We start from the raw sequence: 16482 nt of genomic DNA on the forward strand, positions 1-16482 counted from the left end.
TTTTACAGATGAGGAAACTGAGGCCAACAACAGAGTAAAGTGACGTGCCCAGGATCACAGCTAATAAGTGTTAGAGGCCAGATCTGAACTCACAAAGAGTTCCTGAGTTCAGACTCAGCACTCTCTACACTGTGCCACCTAGCTGCCCAGGTTAGATAGGACCAGGCCACAAATTAACCCATAAGAGACTTCTAAGTCACCAAAATTGAGCTGAAAAGGTTCCGAGGACCTGACAATTTCCTCCTAGTTCTCCTAGTACCTAATGCTATTCAACAACTCCTGGAATTCCCTATTATCACCTCCAGGAACAAGTACAAAATCCTCTACTTGGCTTTCACAGCCCCTCCTAAGCCCGTTCTAATTTCCCATTCTTCTCACACCTTGATCCCCTCCACATACTCTATGATCCAAGGACACTGGCATTTCCCCCTCCTCATCTTGTTCTCCTAGCTTCCGCTAAGTATCAACCAATGTCCCCCCTTTTGCAAGAAGCTTTTCCCAATCCTCCTTCATCTTAGTGCCTTCCTACAGTTGTTTGCATATAGTGTTTCCCATTAGCCCATGAGCTCCTGGAGAAGAGTCTTCGTTTTATTTTTTTGTTTTCCCAGCACTAAACACAGTGCATGTAGTAGGTGCTTAAAAGACGCTAGGCTGACTTGGGTTTTCATTCCATCTCTGTCACTTATTATGTGTGTGGCTGGGAGAGAAAGAGTTTGGCATAGTGGAATAGAATGCAGTAAGAAATGGGGTTCAAACACCACACCTCTCACAACCAGATGTGGACAAATCACAACCTCTCTGAACCTCAGGCAACTCTTTTAAGACTGAGACATATAAGGTTTGTAAATAATTAAGATACACTGGATGAAGAGGAGACATATAGGTGGTTTATGCCCTTTAACCTAGCAATCCCCATTGGGCACATGCCTCCAATGTCAGAGAGAGAAATCTTCATATATAAACATACACCACCCCACCCCCCATAGCAGTATTTTGTGATGGCAAAAACTACAAAGTGAACATTGATATGCTAAAGAATGGCAGCACAAATTGCAGAATATGAATTAACATTACCACACCATAACAAAGAAGGCATGCAGAGAAACTTGAGACTTATTCAAACTAACTCAAAATAACAACCATGAAAACTACATAATGATTACAATGTAAAGGAAAATTGTTAAGTTACAGGAAGATGGTCTAATTGGGGAGAAATGTTGATATTTTTAATATGGCATCAATAAATATTTAAAAGGATAGGTATATACCAAAAAATTGTATATAACCAAAGTTATATAGATATATAACTTCTCCCACCACAAAACAGGAGAAATCTTTTTGTTAAGGAGGGAAGAAGGTATATGTTAGAGAGGTAAGGTTAGTGTTTCTATTTCTAGGTTGGGTGGAGAAAAAAAAAATGACTGGTAGCTTTACAGTTAGGCCGGCACCAGTGTTTCTTTCACTGTCCTTAAAGATTACAAAATCTAATTCCTTCATTTGATAGATTAAGAAACTATGAGCCTTGGGCAAGTTACTTAGCAAGGCTGGGCCTGTTACTTAATCAGTAAAATGACTGGGTTGGACTATGTGACCTCTTAAGGATTCTCTGACAATTCTAACTCTACTCCCTAGTTATGCCTAAAGCATTAACTCTCTGCAGCAGCCCCAAAAAGTCCTCCTTCCCTCTAAGACTTCCAGAGTAGGAACTCTATATATCTCATAAACCAATCTATTCCACAACTTTGCACTCTCATTTTTCTCACTCTCATCGTTAAAGCTCAGAAATGTTCATCAGAGGTGGCAGCTAGGTGGCGCAGTGGATAGAGCACTGGCCCTTTAGTCAGGAGGACCTGAGTTCAAATCCAGCCTCAGACCAAACACTTGACACTTACTAGCTGTGTGACTCTAAACCCCAATTGCCTTAAAAATAAAATAAAATAAAATAAATGTTCACCAGTAGCCAACAGTTCCTTAATTTAAGGTGCCTTAACAATCATGACTCAAGACAACTGTATTTCTACTTTTTCTCTTGAATAAATGCCTAGGTAAAAGAAAACGGAGATGCAAAGATTAAAAATTACACTTTGCCCTTAGAAACCTGTAATTATATAAATAAGTATGAAAATAGACTATGATAAGAGCTGGGAATAACATGAGCTAGATGGAATATATTTAGATCAGAGTATACCATAAACTGAGAGAATAGATTGTATTTTGGGAATAGTAAATTATTTGTGTGAGAATCTTAGTATGAAATGAGGGTAGAAAAGGGAGGTGGGAATCAGATTATAAGGAGTCTTAAACACCAGACTCAGAAGTTTGCATATTATATCCTATAGACCTTAGGGAGTCATTGAAGGTTCTTGAACAAGGTAAGGACACAGTTACACCTGAGCAGATTATTTTAACAACTACACGAAGACTGGAAAAGAAGGGAAGGGAAACAGGAAGGCAAATTTGCAGGCTATTACAATAACTCAAAGGAGAGATGATAAGTGAAGGTCTGACTAAATCAAAGGTTGCTGCTCCCGACCTTTTTTGTCAAGGACCTTCTCTTTCATCGTTGGCAGAATGGTAATACCTAAGAACCTCTCTCAAAAGGTTTTTAAATAAAATAAAATGCCTTAAGATTGCCAAGGAAACCAACTGTATTGTAACAATTATCAGAACATTTAAAAAAAAAGTTCAAACCTCTAGGTTAAAGAACCCCTGACCTAAATTACCATTGTTTTACATGGGGGGGGGAAGAGTGGGACTGTTACAGGAACTTTTGTGAAGTTTCTCCTCTTGCTCCTAAAACTATGTCATGATTGAAATGTCCTGGCAAGCAGAAGCATCCACCTCTTACCACCGACTAGCCTGAAGGTGAGATAAGGAGGAAACTCTTGGGGAATGGCTTCAATGTGTTTAGTGAAGTGGACCTGGATATCCTTCCAGAACCTCAAAATAAAAAACTCAACACTTCCCCTGCTCCCCCTCCCAATTTCTAATTGTTTTTGGCATCTCCATTCTCCCAAGCCACTGAGGCCTGTCATTTCTGGGTCAGCTCTTCCTTCTTCCCCATGCAATCAGTTCCATGTCTTCTCCAAGACTATCATCCCCCCATATCCTTTCATGATGATGTTCAATCTCTTTCTACCCACTAGTCACTTTCCTGTTTGCCTATAGACATGCCCAACCCTTCCATCTTTAAAAAAAAAAACAACCTCACTAGACCCTCCTGTAACTGCTTTACTATCTTTCCTCTCCTCAGCTAAATTCTTTGAAAAAAGCAATGCCTCCACTTCTCTCACTCTCTTCTAAACCCTACGCAATCTACCTAGTCTCCATCTTCGTTTAATGGAAACTGCTTTCTCTAGTAACCAACAACAAATGCTGGAGGGGCTTTGGGAAAGCAGGGACATTAATTCACTGTTGGTGGAACTGTGAACTAGTGTAATCATTCTGACCGGAACTATGCCCCAAAAGCTATTAAACTGTATATACCCTTTGACCTAGCAATACTACTAGGTTCTGTAACCCAAAGAAATTAAGGAAAGAAGGATCCATATGTACAAAAATATTTATAGCAGCTCTTTTTGTGGTGGCAAAGAACAGAAAACTGAGGGGATAGGGGATGCCAATCATTTGCAGAATGGCTGAACAAGTCATGGTATTTGATGTAATGGAATATTACTGTGCTGTAAAAAATGATGAAAGGGATGGTTTCAGGAAAACCTGCGAAGTCTTATGTAAAACTGATACAAAGTGAAGTGAGCTGAACCAGGAGAAGTTTATACAATAACAGCAGTACTGTAAAGATAATCAACTTTGAAAGACAAAGTCACTCTGATCAACACAATGACCAACCACAATTCTAAAGAAATCACAACAAAACCTCCAAATCTAGAGCTGATGGACTCAAGAGTACAGAGGAAACTGTATTGTCTTCCTTTTTTTTTTTTTTTTGTACATGGCTAATGCAAGAGTTTGTTTTGCATCATTATACAATCTGTAATGGGTTTCACTTCTCTTGCCTTCTCAATGAGTGGACATGAGGGAGAAGGGGGGCGGATATTTGGAACTGAAAATCAAATAAAACTGAACTAAAAAAATAGTAGTTACCAAAACTAAAAAAATAGTAGTTACCAATGATCTCTTAATTGCCTTGTATCAATCCTCATGTTTCTTGATATCTCCATAGCATTTAATATTTTTGACCACCTTCTTCATCTGGATACTCTGGCTCTTTTGAGTTTTCATGACTGCTCTTGTTTCTTCTCCTAGCTTGACCACCTCAGCTCCTTTGCAAGATCTTCATCCATGTCACCCCCACAAACTGTGAGGGTACCCAAGGCTCTGTCCTTTTCTTCCGATACTCTCTCATTTTGGTTTTCTCATCAACTCCCGTGGATTCAATTATAATCTCTATGCAGATAATTTCCAGATCCAGTCTGAAGTCTGAGCTCCAATCCCACATCACCAACTGTCTATTGGATATTTCGTACTAGATGTGTCTTAGGTTTCTCAAGCTCAACATGTCCAAAAGAGAACTCATCAACTTTCCCCCCATCCTACCCATCTTCCAAACGTACCAATTACTGCCAAGGGCATCACCATCCTCACTGTCACCCAGATTCACAACCTCCTTGTCATCCCATTCATCACTCTCCCAATCTATCCAATCCACTGCCAGTTCCTGTTTCTTTCTCAGTAACATCTACTCACGTAGTGTATGGCCTAGCCACATCAGTGTACTTCTTGTTCCTCAAAGAGGAACATGACTTTACAATGGTTATCCCTCACACTTGGAATGTTCCCTCCTCACATCTACCTCTTAAAAGCCCTAGCTTCTTTCCTTTAAGACTCAATTCAAGCGCTAATTCCTCTAGGAGAGGAGGCCTTTCCTGGTCCATTCAGTGCCAATACCATCCTCTCCTCACTTACTAAAGCCTTCTCCTCCAAGACTACCTTTCATCTGCTCCGTATCTAACACTTTATGTACATGGTGTGCCCCCCATTAAAATTTAAGTTCCTTGAAGGCACAACCATTTTGCTTTTATTCTATAGCTTAGCATTTGACACAGTGCCTGAAGCAGAGTGCCTTAATAAATGCTTGTTGATGGACTAGATACTCCCTCCAAGTGCAGATTCCAAGTCACCCTACCTGCCCTGCCCAAGCTGTGTGGCCTTTTCCACATCTTCCACCATGAAGGGCTCCACCCAACATCAGGGCTACACATGGGATGCCCGTCCAACCACCAACCCTCACACTACCCATATGATCAGACCACTTTTTTTTTTATTCACAAGTTTGATGACATTTTTACTCTATTTCTTCTTCCTAGTTCTGTCCCTATTTGGTATGTGTTGTCTGCCTTGCTCACACACACTAGATGCCTCTATTACCCTTTGAATGATAATTATTTTTAAGTCTTCTAAGACTCACAAAGCCATGTACTGATAGAATATTGATATTAAAGAGATAAGCCTTTATTTCTGACTATAACTGAAAATAATCCTGAAGTTAAAAGAAAAAGCATGTATCACCTAATTACTAAAACACTAATAATATTATCATGTTATTTTTACTGAATTGTGTAAATATTTTATCTTTCCAATATAATGTGTACTGCCTGATGGCAGGAATTATTTTTTTTTTATTTCCAGCATGTTGTTCATAGTAAATACTTAATAAAATGACCTTGTTATTCAAGCAATAAACCATTTTAAAGAGAAAAGAATCTCAAAGAAGAGGGAAAAAACCAATATGGCAGCACAAAACTTGCCAGTGAGTCCGATTTTAAAAGTGCATCAATTAACAAAAACTAGAATAAGCAGAAATGCATGGGTGGCTACAGAATAATAATACAAATGTACAACAACAGTATCAGAAGAAATGAAGTCTAGAATGAACAAAGACATGCCTTTTTTAAAGCTATGTTCAGAGTAATAAAAAGGGAATGAAACATGGTTTAGAGATTAGAACATAAAGACAAAGAATTCAAGGTCTATCTTTTGTCCCTTTTCTAAACCAGAGATTAGTGATGTCAATTTGGAAATTTCAGCTGAGAAAATAAATTTAGAGCCATTAGAGCTGTTCAATAATAAAGGTCCGCCTGGAGATAGTGAGCCTAGAAGCATTCAAGCAGAGATTTGTCTCCAGCTCCATAGACATATAAATGTTTGCATTCCCAGGTAATTATTGCTTATATTAAAAAAAAAATAATTCTTTACTGATTGCTTTCGGAGATTAATGAAAAAGTCAAACACACATCCATGTAAGCACAGTGAACCTAGAAGGTAAAGCAGAACACCAACTACTCCAGCAAAGATGTGATTGTATAGTCTTGGAACTAGATAACTGAAAAGAATGGAACTAGCTGATTCTAGAAAAAGACGTGGGTATTTAAAAAAAATTATGTTGACTCCTTTAGTTAACCATTATTACTGTCCTGAAATAACTGTTAACATTTCTACATTTTTAAAGGTACAACTATGGTAGTTAATCTGAATAAATATATCTTCAGAATTATTTGGGCATTTTCATAGAGCAACATTCATTACAATAAAATTCCAGGAAAATCAAAGGGTTCTAAACAGCTCTTCTGAAAATCTAAAGGTTTGATATGTAATTAAAAATGGAGACCAAGTATCTTACAAAGGTAATCCTGAATTCAGAATTAGCAAAGCTTGAATCAGCTTCAAAATCTGGATCCATTCATTTGCTTAACAGTAACACAGAATGTAATTAAATTTCCAAAATGTTTCTAAGAACAATTTAAGACGCTTTTTATGTTAGAAAGAATTCCATGTGATCCTACATAATAAGGCCTGCTAATTCTAGAGTCAGGAAGACCGGAGTCCAAATCTAGCCTAATGTATTTACTAGTTGTGTGAGCCCGGACAATTCACTCAACCTGTTGGCCTCAGTTTCCTCAACTATAACATGAGTATAATAACAGCACCTACCTATCTCCTGGAATCAAATGAGATAATATTTGTTAAGCCTTTAGCACACTGCCTGGCAAACAAGTGTCAAATAAATGCTTATTCACTTCCTTTCTGCTGCTAACATTTAAAATACGCCATTATACGCTTAAAATCGGTTGGCCTGTGCATCAAATCTCAAAATTGCAACAGAAAAATACCATTATATTGAAATCTATCCTAGTATAAATACCACTAGAAGGAGCAAATCCTTGTAACAGAGTATTGCTGTCCCAGAAACAGTTCACATGCTTTCTTGATCCAATTATCAAAATGAAATTTCACAAAGAATCAATTAATTCAATACTACTGTGTGCAAGGTACCATAGGAGATATATAGACAGAGTTCCTCATTCTAACCTGAACATTACAAACTTGGGGAAGACACAAAGAAATCATTATTCCTTTGTATCCTTAGTCTAAGTATTAAATTGAGCGGTAGAACTGCTATAGAAGTAAAAGGGAGGATCATTCTAGTTGAGATAGTGTAATAAAAAGTTTAATCTTTCTCAGGAAAGAGATTAATCCTGGAAAACCTAAAGAAGCAAGTGTTTTCCTCTTCCTGAGCTAATACACTTTGAAAAACGGCTGAATGTGGAATTTTTTTCTTTTAAATTAAAAACTGGGAGATGAACCATACTGAATATGCCCTACAAAACAGCCTCCTTAACCCTTTAAAATACTCCATTCACTGCCAAGAGAAAAACCCAAACAATTCCCAAAATAGAACAATATGAATCAAGAGATCCAAAACTGAGAGGGAAATTCACACACCCTATACCCTCCAACTCAACAATGCTTTCCCATCCCTTTTCTCACTTTTATACCAGTATGTAAAAAGTAATTTACTGAGGCCTGCTCCAATGCTGAGAAAGTTTCCATTTGAAGTTTGAAAAAGTTGTCTTTCCTAATAATTTCATTATAAGACACTGATGTTTCAATGAGTTGTTATAAAATCACCATCAAGATTTAAAACTTCTATTATAGACCCCTTTCCTTTTAAGAATAGCTGTCACAATGAGCTTTTATCTGCATTTTTATACTCTGGAACTTTTCTCTGGTAAACCTAACAAAAAAACAAATTTGAAGACAAAAGGATTTTGCAAATTATAGGGCAAGCCAGCTTGACTTTGATTCCTTTCAAATTTTTAGAACATATTATTAAAGGGATGGCTAGTGCATATTTAGAAAAGGAAGCAGTGATAACAGCAAAGCTAACATGACTTAATTGAAAGTTAAGTCTAAGAGAACTAACCATTATTTTCTTTTTTAATAGAGTTGTTTGATTGGTTTGACAAGGGTAATGGTACAGATAGCTCACCTAGATTTTACTGAAGTCTCTCATGCTATTCCTGTGGACAAGATGAAAAGATGGGAGCCTGACAAATAGATAAGTGTATTCTGAACTGGTTAAATGGCCAGATACAAAACATTGTTTGCTATTAACTTAGTGAGCACTCTAGTCAAGTTCTCCAAGGAACTGTGCTTGGCCCAGTACTGTTAGAACATTTTTTAAAATCAAACTTAGATATAGGTAGAGATGGTATGCTATCAAATTAGAAGACAGAACCAGGACTCAAAAAATATCATAAGATGCTAAAACAGTGGAAAAAATAGAAGATGAAATGTAATGTGAATCTTACACTTTGCTTCAAAATGCAGAAAACAAGTACAGAGGAGGGAGACACGTCTAAATAGCTCACCCCCCAAAAGACATAAGCATTTTGGCGATCTACAAGCTTAGTGAACTATGAGAGGGCAGGCACCTTATTGTAATGTTGATGGGGCTATAAACTGGTGCAATCATTCTGGAAAGCAATTTGGAACTGTACCAAAAAGTCACTAAACTGCATACCCTTTTCGCCCAGTGATACTACTATGCACATAACCCAAAAAGATCAATAACACAAAAGGAAAAGGTCTCATAAGTACAAAAAGTAGGATTTTTTTGTTATTGTTGTAGCAAATAACTGGAAACAAAATGAACAACCATAAATTGGAAAACGGATAAACAATGACAAAACACGAATGCAATGGATTATTGCACTCTAAGTAATGATGCAGGGAGACAGAAGCAGAGAAACCTTAAGATCTGAAAGAAATGATGCAAAGTGAGCACAGACAGGAGAATTATTAATACAATACCTCCAACATTGTAAGAAAAAATAACTCTTAAAGACTTAACTCTGACAATGCAATAACCAATTATCATGACCTCAGACCTCAGGAAAAAGATGGAGGTATGAAAATGGGTCCTAGATTTTCAGACACAGTGAGGGGTGGGGGGAGACATGGTGATAGTGACACCAAAAGCAGCAGCAAAACTTTTTAAAAAATATACACGAGAGAACACACAAATGTGGCAGCTTCATTACTATTACTAAAATTTAGGATGCCCTTTAAAAACTTAGTTGTTCCCTTTCATATATGATCCTTTTTATTCTTTATATATAGAAAGGTTCATGTTTGTCAAATTCGTATTAAAAAAGAAATTTTCTAAAGAATCAACAGAACAATAATACAGCAACAATAAGAAGCTAAGATAATCTTAAAACACATCAAGGTAGCGTACCTCGATTTCAGGATGCCAGAGAACTACTGTATTCCTGCCCTGGTCAGACATATGGGGTAGTAGTATTAATAGTCACATATTAGGAAGGACCTAAGCTAGGAATTCAGGAGAGCTAGCAAAATGAAAGGCCTATCTAATTCATGCCATATGGGGATTAGTCCAAGTGACTGGGGATGTTTGGCCTAAAGAAGACTTGGAGAATACATGATTCCCTTGTTCTGCTTAGCCCCAGTAAGAGAAACCACGCTCAGTGAGTAGAAATTGTGGAAGGCGACAACGTCCAAGTGGGATGCACTGCCCTGGAGGGTAACGAGTATCCCTTCCCAGATAACTTGTCAAGAGGGTTGCAAATGGGCTTCAGACTAGATGACCTCTAGAGAGGTCTTCTTCCACACTAAGATTCTGAGGAAGATGGGACAATTTCTCTCATTGTTCCCAATGTTTGACTTCAAACAATGCATGTTAATGTAATGGATTATCGCACTCTCCAACTTCTATAGGACTTTATGCTATCTGCTCATCATGCAAACGGACAGCAATGTAACTATACTTGCACTCTATAATGAAGTGAATTAGCTCAAAAGATCACAGAACTTTAATTTGGACCTAGATGGACCCTGAGAAGTTACCTAATTCAACCTCGAGCTGAAAGCTCAAAGAATGTTAAGACCAGACGGCACATCATTTCTAAAATTTTAGAAATGTATCATACTCTTCTAATATCTTTAAAAAGTTAGCAAACTTCAAGACTGTCAGAAACTAATCACAGGCAGTGTTGCATAGTGGAAACAAAACTGGATTTGGAGTCCACAGTCCTGGGCTATATTCAAGAGTCACTGTCATGAGAAAAACCAGCACAACTGCCACAGCTAAAATGCTTCTCTACCACCCCAAGTCTCTGGGAGCTGCAATCACTTCCACTCCCTTCCAGAGAAAGAGTACTGGCACTTGTTGAAAATTCAGGGAAGGACTCAAATGTCCTAATGCTTGAAATCAAGTCAAATTTCCTATTTCAGGATATGTTTTTAGGAAAAATCCATTTCCAAGCTCCAACCTTCTCAACTAACATTCATTCACAGAACTGGAAGGTGGAGTAATCTACGAAGCTGGGTATGAAAACACAATTTCTATATCCTTTCTACTTTTCCTATTTGATTTGGCAGATCTAAATATATGAGGGCAATCCTTTGCTTCAGAAATAATTAATTTGTGTACCAAGTTTTAAGATTCTTTTTGAATACTGTTTTAGTTTGAATAAGCCAAAAAAGTGGATACTTCATCCAGGGTTTTAAATTGTATTCTAATTAGAGACAGTGTTGTACATTGAAAAGAAGACTGGACCTGCGAGTCCAAATGACCTGATGGGTTCAAACCCTATCTCTGATCTTTATTATCCCCCTGTGGGCAAGTCTTTAAGCACTTTGGGGCTGTTTCCTCATCTATAAGATGTTGAGAATACCCCTACTTCTTATCAACCTCACAGGGTGACTGTGAAGATCCAATGAAAATGTACCATAAAGCATTTGCAAATCTTCAAGCCCGATATAAATGCCAGTAATTATTTTTATGACATATCCTTTTTTCTACCTAAGCCATGAAAAAGTTGATAGGAATCACTAAAAGATAGTCTTAATCCTTAGTCAAATGTTAAAGCGTATTTCTCACATTAAAAACTCATCATTACTGTCAAATATTTCGGAAAGGGTAACTTTGTCAAAGATTCTTTCCTCTTTGCCAAGGTGAATGCAAAATATGAAGCCACCTTGTCCTCTGCAATGCAGTGAAAAAGCTATACTAACTAAATGCATGTGTTAACAAACCAGAGACTTTTAAAGGACCAATTTCATCTCTTGGCCCCAGGAACTGATTATCCTATGATATGGCTACAATGAAAAAGAAAAGCATGCTCACGTTTTTACTTTGTGTCACCAAAGGAAAAGAAAGCTCCATTAAAAAAATGCAGCAAGAATAGTACTTGGCAGCAGCCTATCACATTCTGGCATAAGAAGGGCCTACCTTACAATTGGACCATCTTTTCCTCCTCGTTAGTGTTAACTTATTATAAAAGTTATTATACAGAAATATTTAATGCAATATGAAATTCTCACTAACTGTACTGTGGGGTGACTTTCAAAAAGGGTCTCGTCTTAATTAGGAAGCTATCGGTTTCTGCTTTTCCAGAAAGGGAACAATGGTTAATGTTTTACCTACTGCAGCCACTACCAAGTCTCCCTAAGTTACACTGGTGTTTGCTACCCCCAAATTCAACACCAAAACATGTCAAAATGTTATTTGCTCTATTTTTCCTCACCTCTGAACCTGTCAGAACTCTAAATTAATACAACTTCCAGTTTCAGTTCTCAGATAATTTTTTTACAAAGAGGTCTTTCAAAGGCCAAACTATTATGCATGTCATACCTAAGAAATAAACAATGTAGAAGAAAAAAAATTCTTTCCACCAACTCGGTGAAACTTTTATTGAACAAATCCTTAATTTTCCTAAGACTGAAACCAGAGGATCCCTTTAAAAAAAAAAAAAAAAAAGCTCACCATGGGAACTAGTTACACAGGAACAAAGAGTCTGACCAAAATGTAGGGAAAAGTTCTTAGGCCTCCATGTGGAAGAGCTCGTGAAGTTTTTAATAGTGAAAGTAAAAAAAATCTACATATAAGATGTTTGATTTTAATACAAATATAGATGTTTTCATTCTTTATTTTACATCAAAATCATCAACATTTCCATCTAGTGACCTAATTTTGTTTCATTAATTTTCCTAATTCTGTACTAGCAAACTGACAGCTGAGAAAATTAACCAAGTAATTTTTTTTTTAAACTGCAGCCAGATAATTTAGGGGGGAAAAATAAGTCTTATGTCCAATTTACCCAAACTATAGAATGATTTGTGCACAATGCTTACCTAGTTTGATAATGCTATTAATGGTCTCAGAACATTCCATAATAAGCTATTCATTTACTAATCAAAAAGTTAGAACAAACGCTTTGCCCATAATTAAAACCATTAAAATTTTAATTTTAGTAACTTTAATTCTTATTTTATTTAAATAGCTTATTGTATACATACTCTCAATCTTCAAAGACTTATTTAAAAGTGATACAGTATTTTCAACAAGTCATTTTTTTCCAGTGTAATTTGTATCACCATGTTACCTTTATCATATAATCCACACAAAAAACAATATATCACTCAAGAGGTCCAACTAGTGGTATAACTCAATGGAGCTCCAAAGCATTTGGATGTCAAATAAACTTCAGAAAAAAATAACTGCAACAGCAATAGCAAATTATAGAGGTATATATATAATTTGATACAATGGACATGTTCTTAAAAACTAGAGTGCAAACTGAGTGGTGCTCATTAATTTTAAGGGAAATTTCAGAATGAACTAACTATATGTGGAATAATCATACCCTAATTTAAACTGAGTTTGGTTCAGATTATAATCAGTTTTTCTTTTAAGTGGAATATTCCTATATAGAAAAGAAAATCCGTACCTTTACCAGGACAGAAATGCCATTAAACACAGTTCATAGGTCCAATAACAAATATACCTGATTTACACCAAATGTGTTTGGGTTTTTTTTTAATTTTACTTTTCTAGGACACAGGACACAGGCCAATAGTTTGGCCTCCCCCTTCCCTTTATCTCCTAGGTTCTCAAGCCTCACGCCAGGAGATAGGGAATACAAATCTCTATGTGTACTACAAAGAAATACTGAATAAAAAATGACCTAGTTACATAGTTTGTAAACTATTAAGGAGAGTGCAGTTAAGAGATTGGAGGAACAGCCAATCTACCATTAGCTTGCTAATCAATTTTTACTACTTTTGATACAAATTTTACTTTGCACACTTCCTTTTACCAGTTATAATGGCGTAACTGGATTTTTGATTAGAACTTGAAATATTTCAAGATATTTTAAAAGACGAAGGATGGAATTTAATTCACCAGACAACACAAAAGATACTGAAATTAAGAGACACCTAAAAATTCAAATTCCTAATGCCTTTCTTCAATGCATCTACATCAATGCAGTTACATCGGCAGTTTCAGTGCAGTAAATTCAGCTATTCCCTGAATTAGGGAATGTTAAATATAATATTAAGATGTACCAAAATAACTGTTAGTCACTTTGTCCAAAAGAGAATTAAAAGCTAGCTTGAGGACGGTAATTTTTTCCTCTACCCTAACCAAAATATAGAAATCTTGCACACTACCAATCTCAAGTATTTGTGGTCATAGAACCTTAGCAACAGAAGGGACATCTGATATCAACCCTGTTCAACACAGTTCAGTTACAGATGAAAAAAGCAAAGCCCAGAGGCTCCGACTTGCTCAAGGTTATGCGGTTATCAGCAGTTGTGAATGCAACCCAAGTGTGACCAAGGGTACTCTTGACTACAGAACACTTCCATCTTAAAATCCTTGGTACAAAACTCCAAAATGAAACCTAAACAAAAGAATTTACTGATATAAATTCAATGTGAGAAATCAGGTCTGAATTTTCATGAATTTGTACTACTGTACTTATGATCGCCCTAATAAAATGGTCGCTGTCCAATGACTGGAGAAGGTATGAGATGTTTTTTTTTAAAAGTGTAATTCTCTGAAGGCGTTAATAGTCCAGGTGAACATATTTCAAGGAACTATCAGTGAATAAAAAACGTAAATTGCCTAAGCTCAGTGAATAGAGTGCTGGGTAGGCAGGAATCTGGAAGGACCGCAGGCGCCTGCTAGTTGTGTGACCCTGGGCAAGTTACTTCACCTCTATCTGCCTCAGTATCCTCACCTGTAAAACGGGGATAATAATTAATAGCCCCTCCCTCCCAGGGTGGTAGTGATTCTCCAACGCGTCTAGCACACAGCCTAACAGCAGGGACTGCTTTCTGATTTCCCTAAGTGAGCAGCACGAAGGCCGGGAGCCCCCAGTGACTCGAGCTTCGACCTGGGTCAGGGCCCGGGCGGCCGCCGGGGGCTCCCAGCGGGGTCCCGGGCTCGGCCCGAAGGCAGAGGGCAACAAAGGGCCGAGCCCGGGACCCCGGCCCCCCGCCGCCGCCCTCCCCGCGAGTGTGGCTGCCCCCCCAGCCTCCCGGGCCTGCTTTCGCTTTGTGCTCACAATGCGGCGGCTCCGAAGAGATTCCCTGCGGGCCGCCGCCGCCATGTTCGTCTCCTCCTCCATGTGCCCCGCCGGCCCCTCCCCCCCACGCCCCCTCGCCGGCCCAGGGGGTCGCAGGCCTCAAACAAAAGGCCGGAGGGAGGGCGCGGCGGCCCGCGGGCCCCAGCAGTTAGGAGGCCGGCCCCCGGCCGGTTGGGCCCCCCCCCCCTCCCCGCCCCCCCCAAGCACCTTTTTCTTTTCCAGGTTGCGGAGCTTCTTGTCGATCACGCCTAGGATCTGCTTCATGGCCTCGGTCTGCACCGAGCTGGTGCCGCCGCCGCTCGCGGCCTGCTGCTGCGACCCCGCCGCCGCCGCGCCCGCGGGCCCCGAGGCGCTGCCCGCCGCCGCCTCGGCCCCGGAGGACGAGGAGCCCGGCGGCGGCCCGGACGCCTTGCCGCTGCTGGTGGTGTTGGTGGCCGAGGGCATCTTTGACACCGAGGGGAGAGAAGACAAGAGTGCCGGGTTAGGAGGGAGAGCGAGGGAGCGAGCGACCAGAGAGCGGACGGGGGCAGGCGCGGGACAAAACGCGACGCACCGGGCGGGCCGCCGAGCCCGCCCTACTGGGGGCGCGCTCGCGACGCTCGGGGGTCGGGGCGGGGGGAGGGAAATGCAGGGCCGGGGGCGCGCGCGCGAGGAAGCGGCGGTCGGGGGCGCGCGTGCGCAGGCCAGGCAGGAGGCGCGCGCCAGGCCCGCTCTCTGGACCCTTCCCCCCCACCCCCCACGCGAGCCTCTTCCCTCGGCCTCGGCAGCCCCGGGGCCCGCGGCTCGCGCCAGGGCGGGGCCTCGCAGCGCCCGCCGCCAACAGCCGCGGAGCAACGGTCCCCGCCGCGGGGGGCCGGCCTTCGGCCGCCGGCCCCCAAGTGAGCGGGGCCGGGACGGGCGGGCGGAGGGGGCCGGAGGCCGCCCCCTCCCCAGGCCGAGGCCGCGGGCCCCGCCGCCGCGCCGGGGTCGGGCTCACCGTGCGTGCGCGGAGGCCGCTAAGGATCCGGAGTGGGGCGGCCGAGCGGGGGAAAGGGTGGCGGTGTGTGCCGGGCTGTATTGTACTGTCTGCCGGTGGGCTCAGGCCGCGCCGCGCCGCTCTGCCCGGTCCCTGTTGCTGCACCGAGAGCTGCCGCTAGTGAGGCAGAGGGAGGCGAGCGGGAGGGACTTAGCCAGCCCGGGGGGAGGGGAGCCCGGCGAGGGGAGGGGAGGGAAACAGGAGGGAGGGGAGGGCGGCGACGAGCGGAGCGAGCCGGGGGCCTGCGCAGGGCCGCGGCCTGCCTTCCGCGAATGCCTGTCTGCCGGCTTGCCCGCCCCGGCCCGGGGGCCCGCGCCGCTTCGCCGCCGTGCCCTCAGGCCGGGGACCTTCCCGGCGGCGGCGGCGGCGGCGGCGGGGCGGGCGGCGGAGCGGGCGGCGCGGATCCAGATCTTCAGGCCTCCATGGGTCCTTCAGGCGAATTGGAGGGCTGCCTTGCCGGGGACAATAGGTGTCTAGCGGCCGGTGGGGGGGGAGGCCTGGCACATCCCTTATATGGAGGGGCGGGGCTGCGGAGCTGGGCTAGCGGCGCTGTCCCCTCTCCCCGCCCGCCATCTCCACCCCACCTACGCCCCAGGCCTGGGGGAGCTGGCTTAGGATAAAGCGTGCCTAGCAGGGCTCAGAAAGCACGGACTATCCCGACTAGCCGGGGCAGCGAGGTGCAGGACTCTACCCCAAAGAACGCCTTCTTCCTAGGGGGCAGCAATAACCGCATACCAAGAAGGGACACAGCACGGGGAGAAGTGAGCA

General features: G+C 41.6%; 1 protein-coding gene across 2 annotated transcripts in view; it reads right to left on the reverse strand.

The window, feature by feature from the left end:
- The window catches only part of CAPRIN1 (cell cycle associated protein 1), a 48694-nt gene extending 32870 nt beyond the window's left edge, over nt 1-15824 (reverse strand). For both annotated transcript variants that reach the window (XM_027837671.1, XM_027837670.1), the window contains exons 1-2: nt 15676-15824; nt 14907-15143 (exon numbers count right to left, since the gene is read on the reverse strand). In XM_027837671.1, coding sequence (XP_027693472.1) covers nt 14907-15143 — 237 coding nt within the window. In that variant the 5' untranslated portion in view covers nt 15676-15824. The remainder of the gene's footprint in view (nt 1-14906; nt 15144-15675) is intronic.
- Nucleotides 15825-16482: the final 658 nt, after the last annotated feature.

This window comes from Vombatus ursinus, unplaced genomic scaffold (genome assembly GCF_900497805.2).
Source record: "Vombatus ursinus unplaced genomic scaffold, bare-nosed wombat genome assembly UNPS02014822.1, whole genome shotgun sequence".
Taxonomy (NCBI): Eukaryota; Metazoa; Chordata; class Mammalia; order Diprotodontia; family Vombatidae; genus Vombatus; species Vombatus ursinus.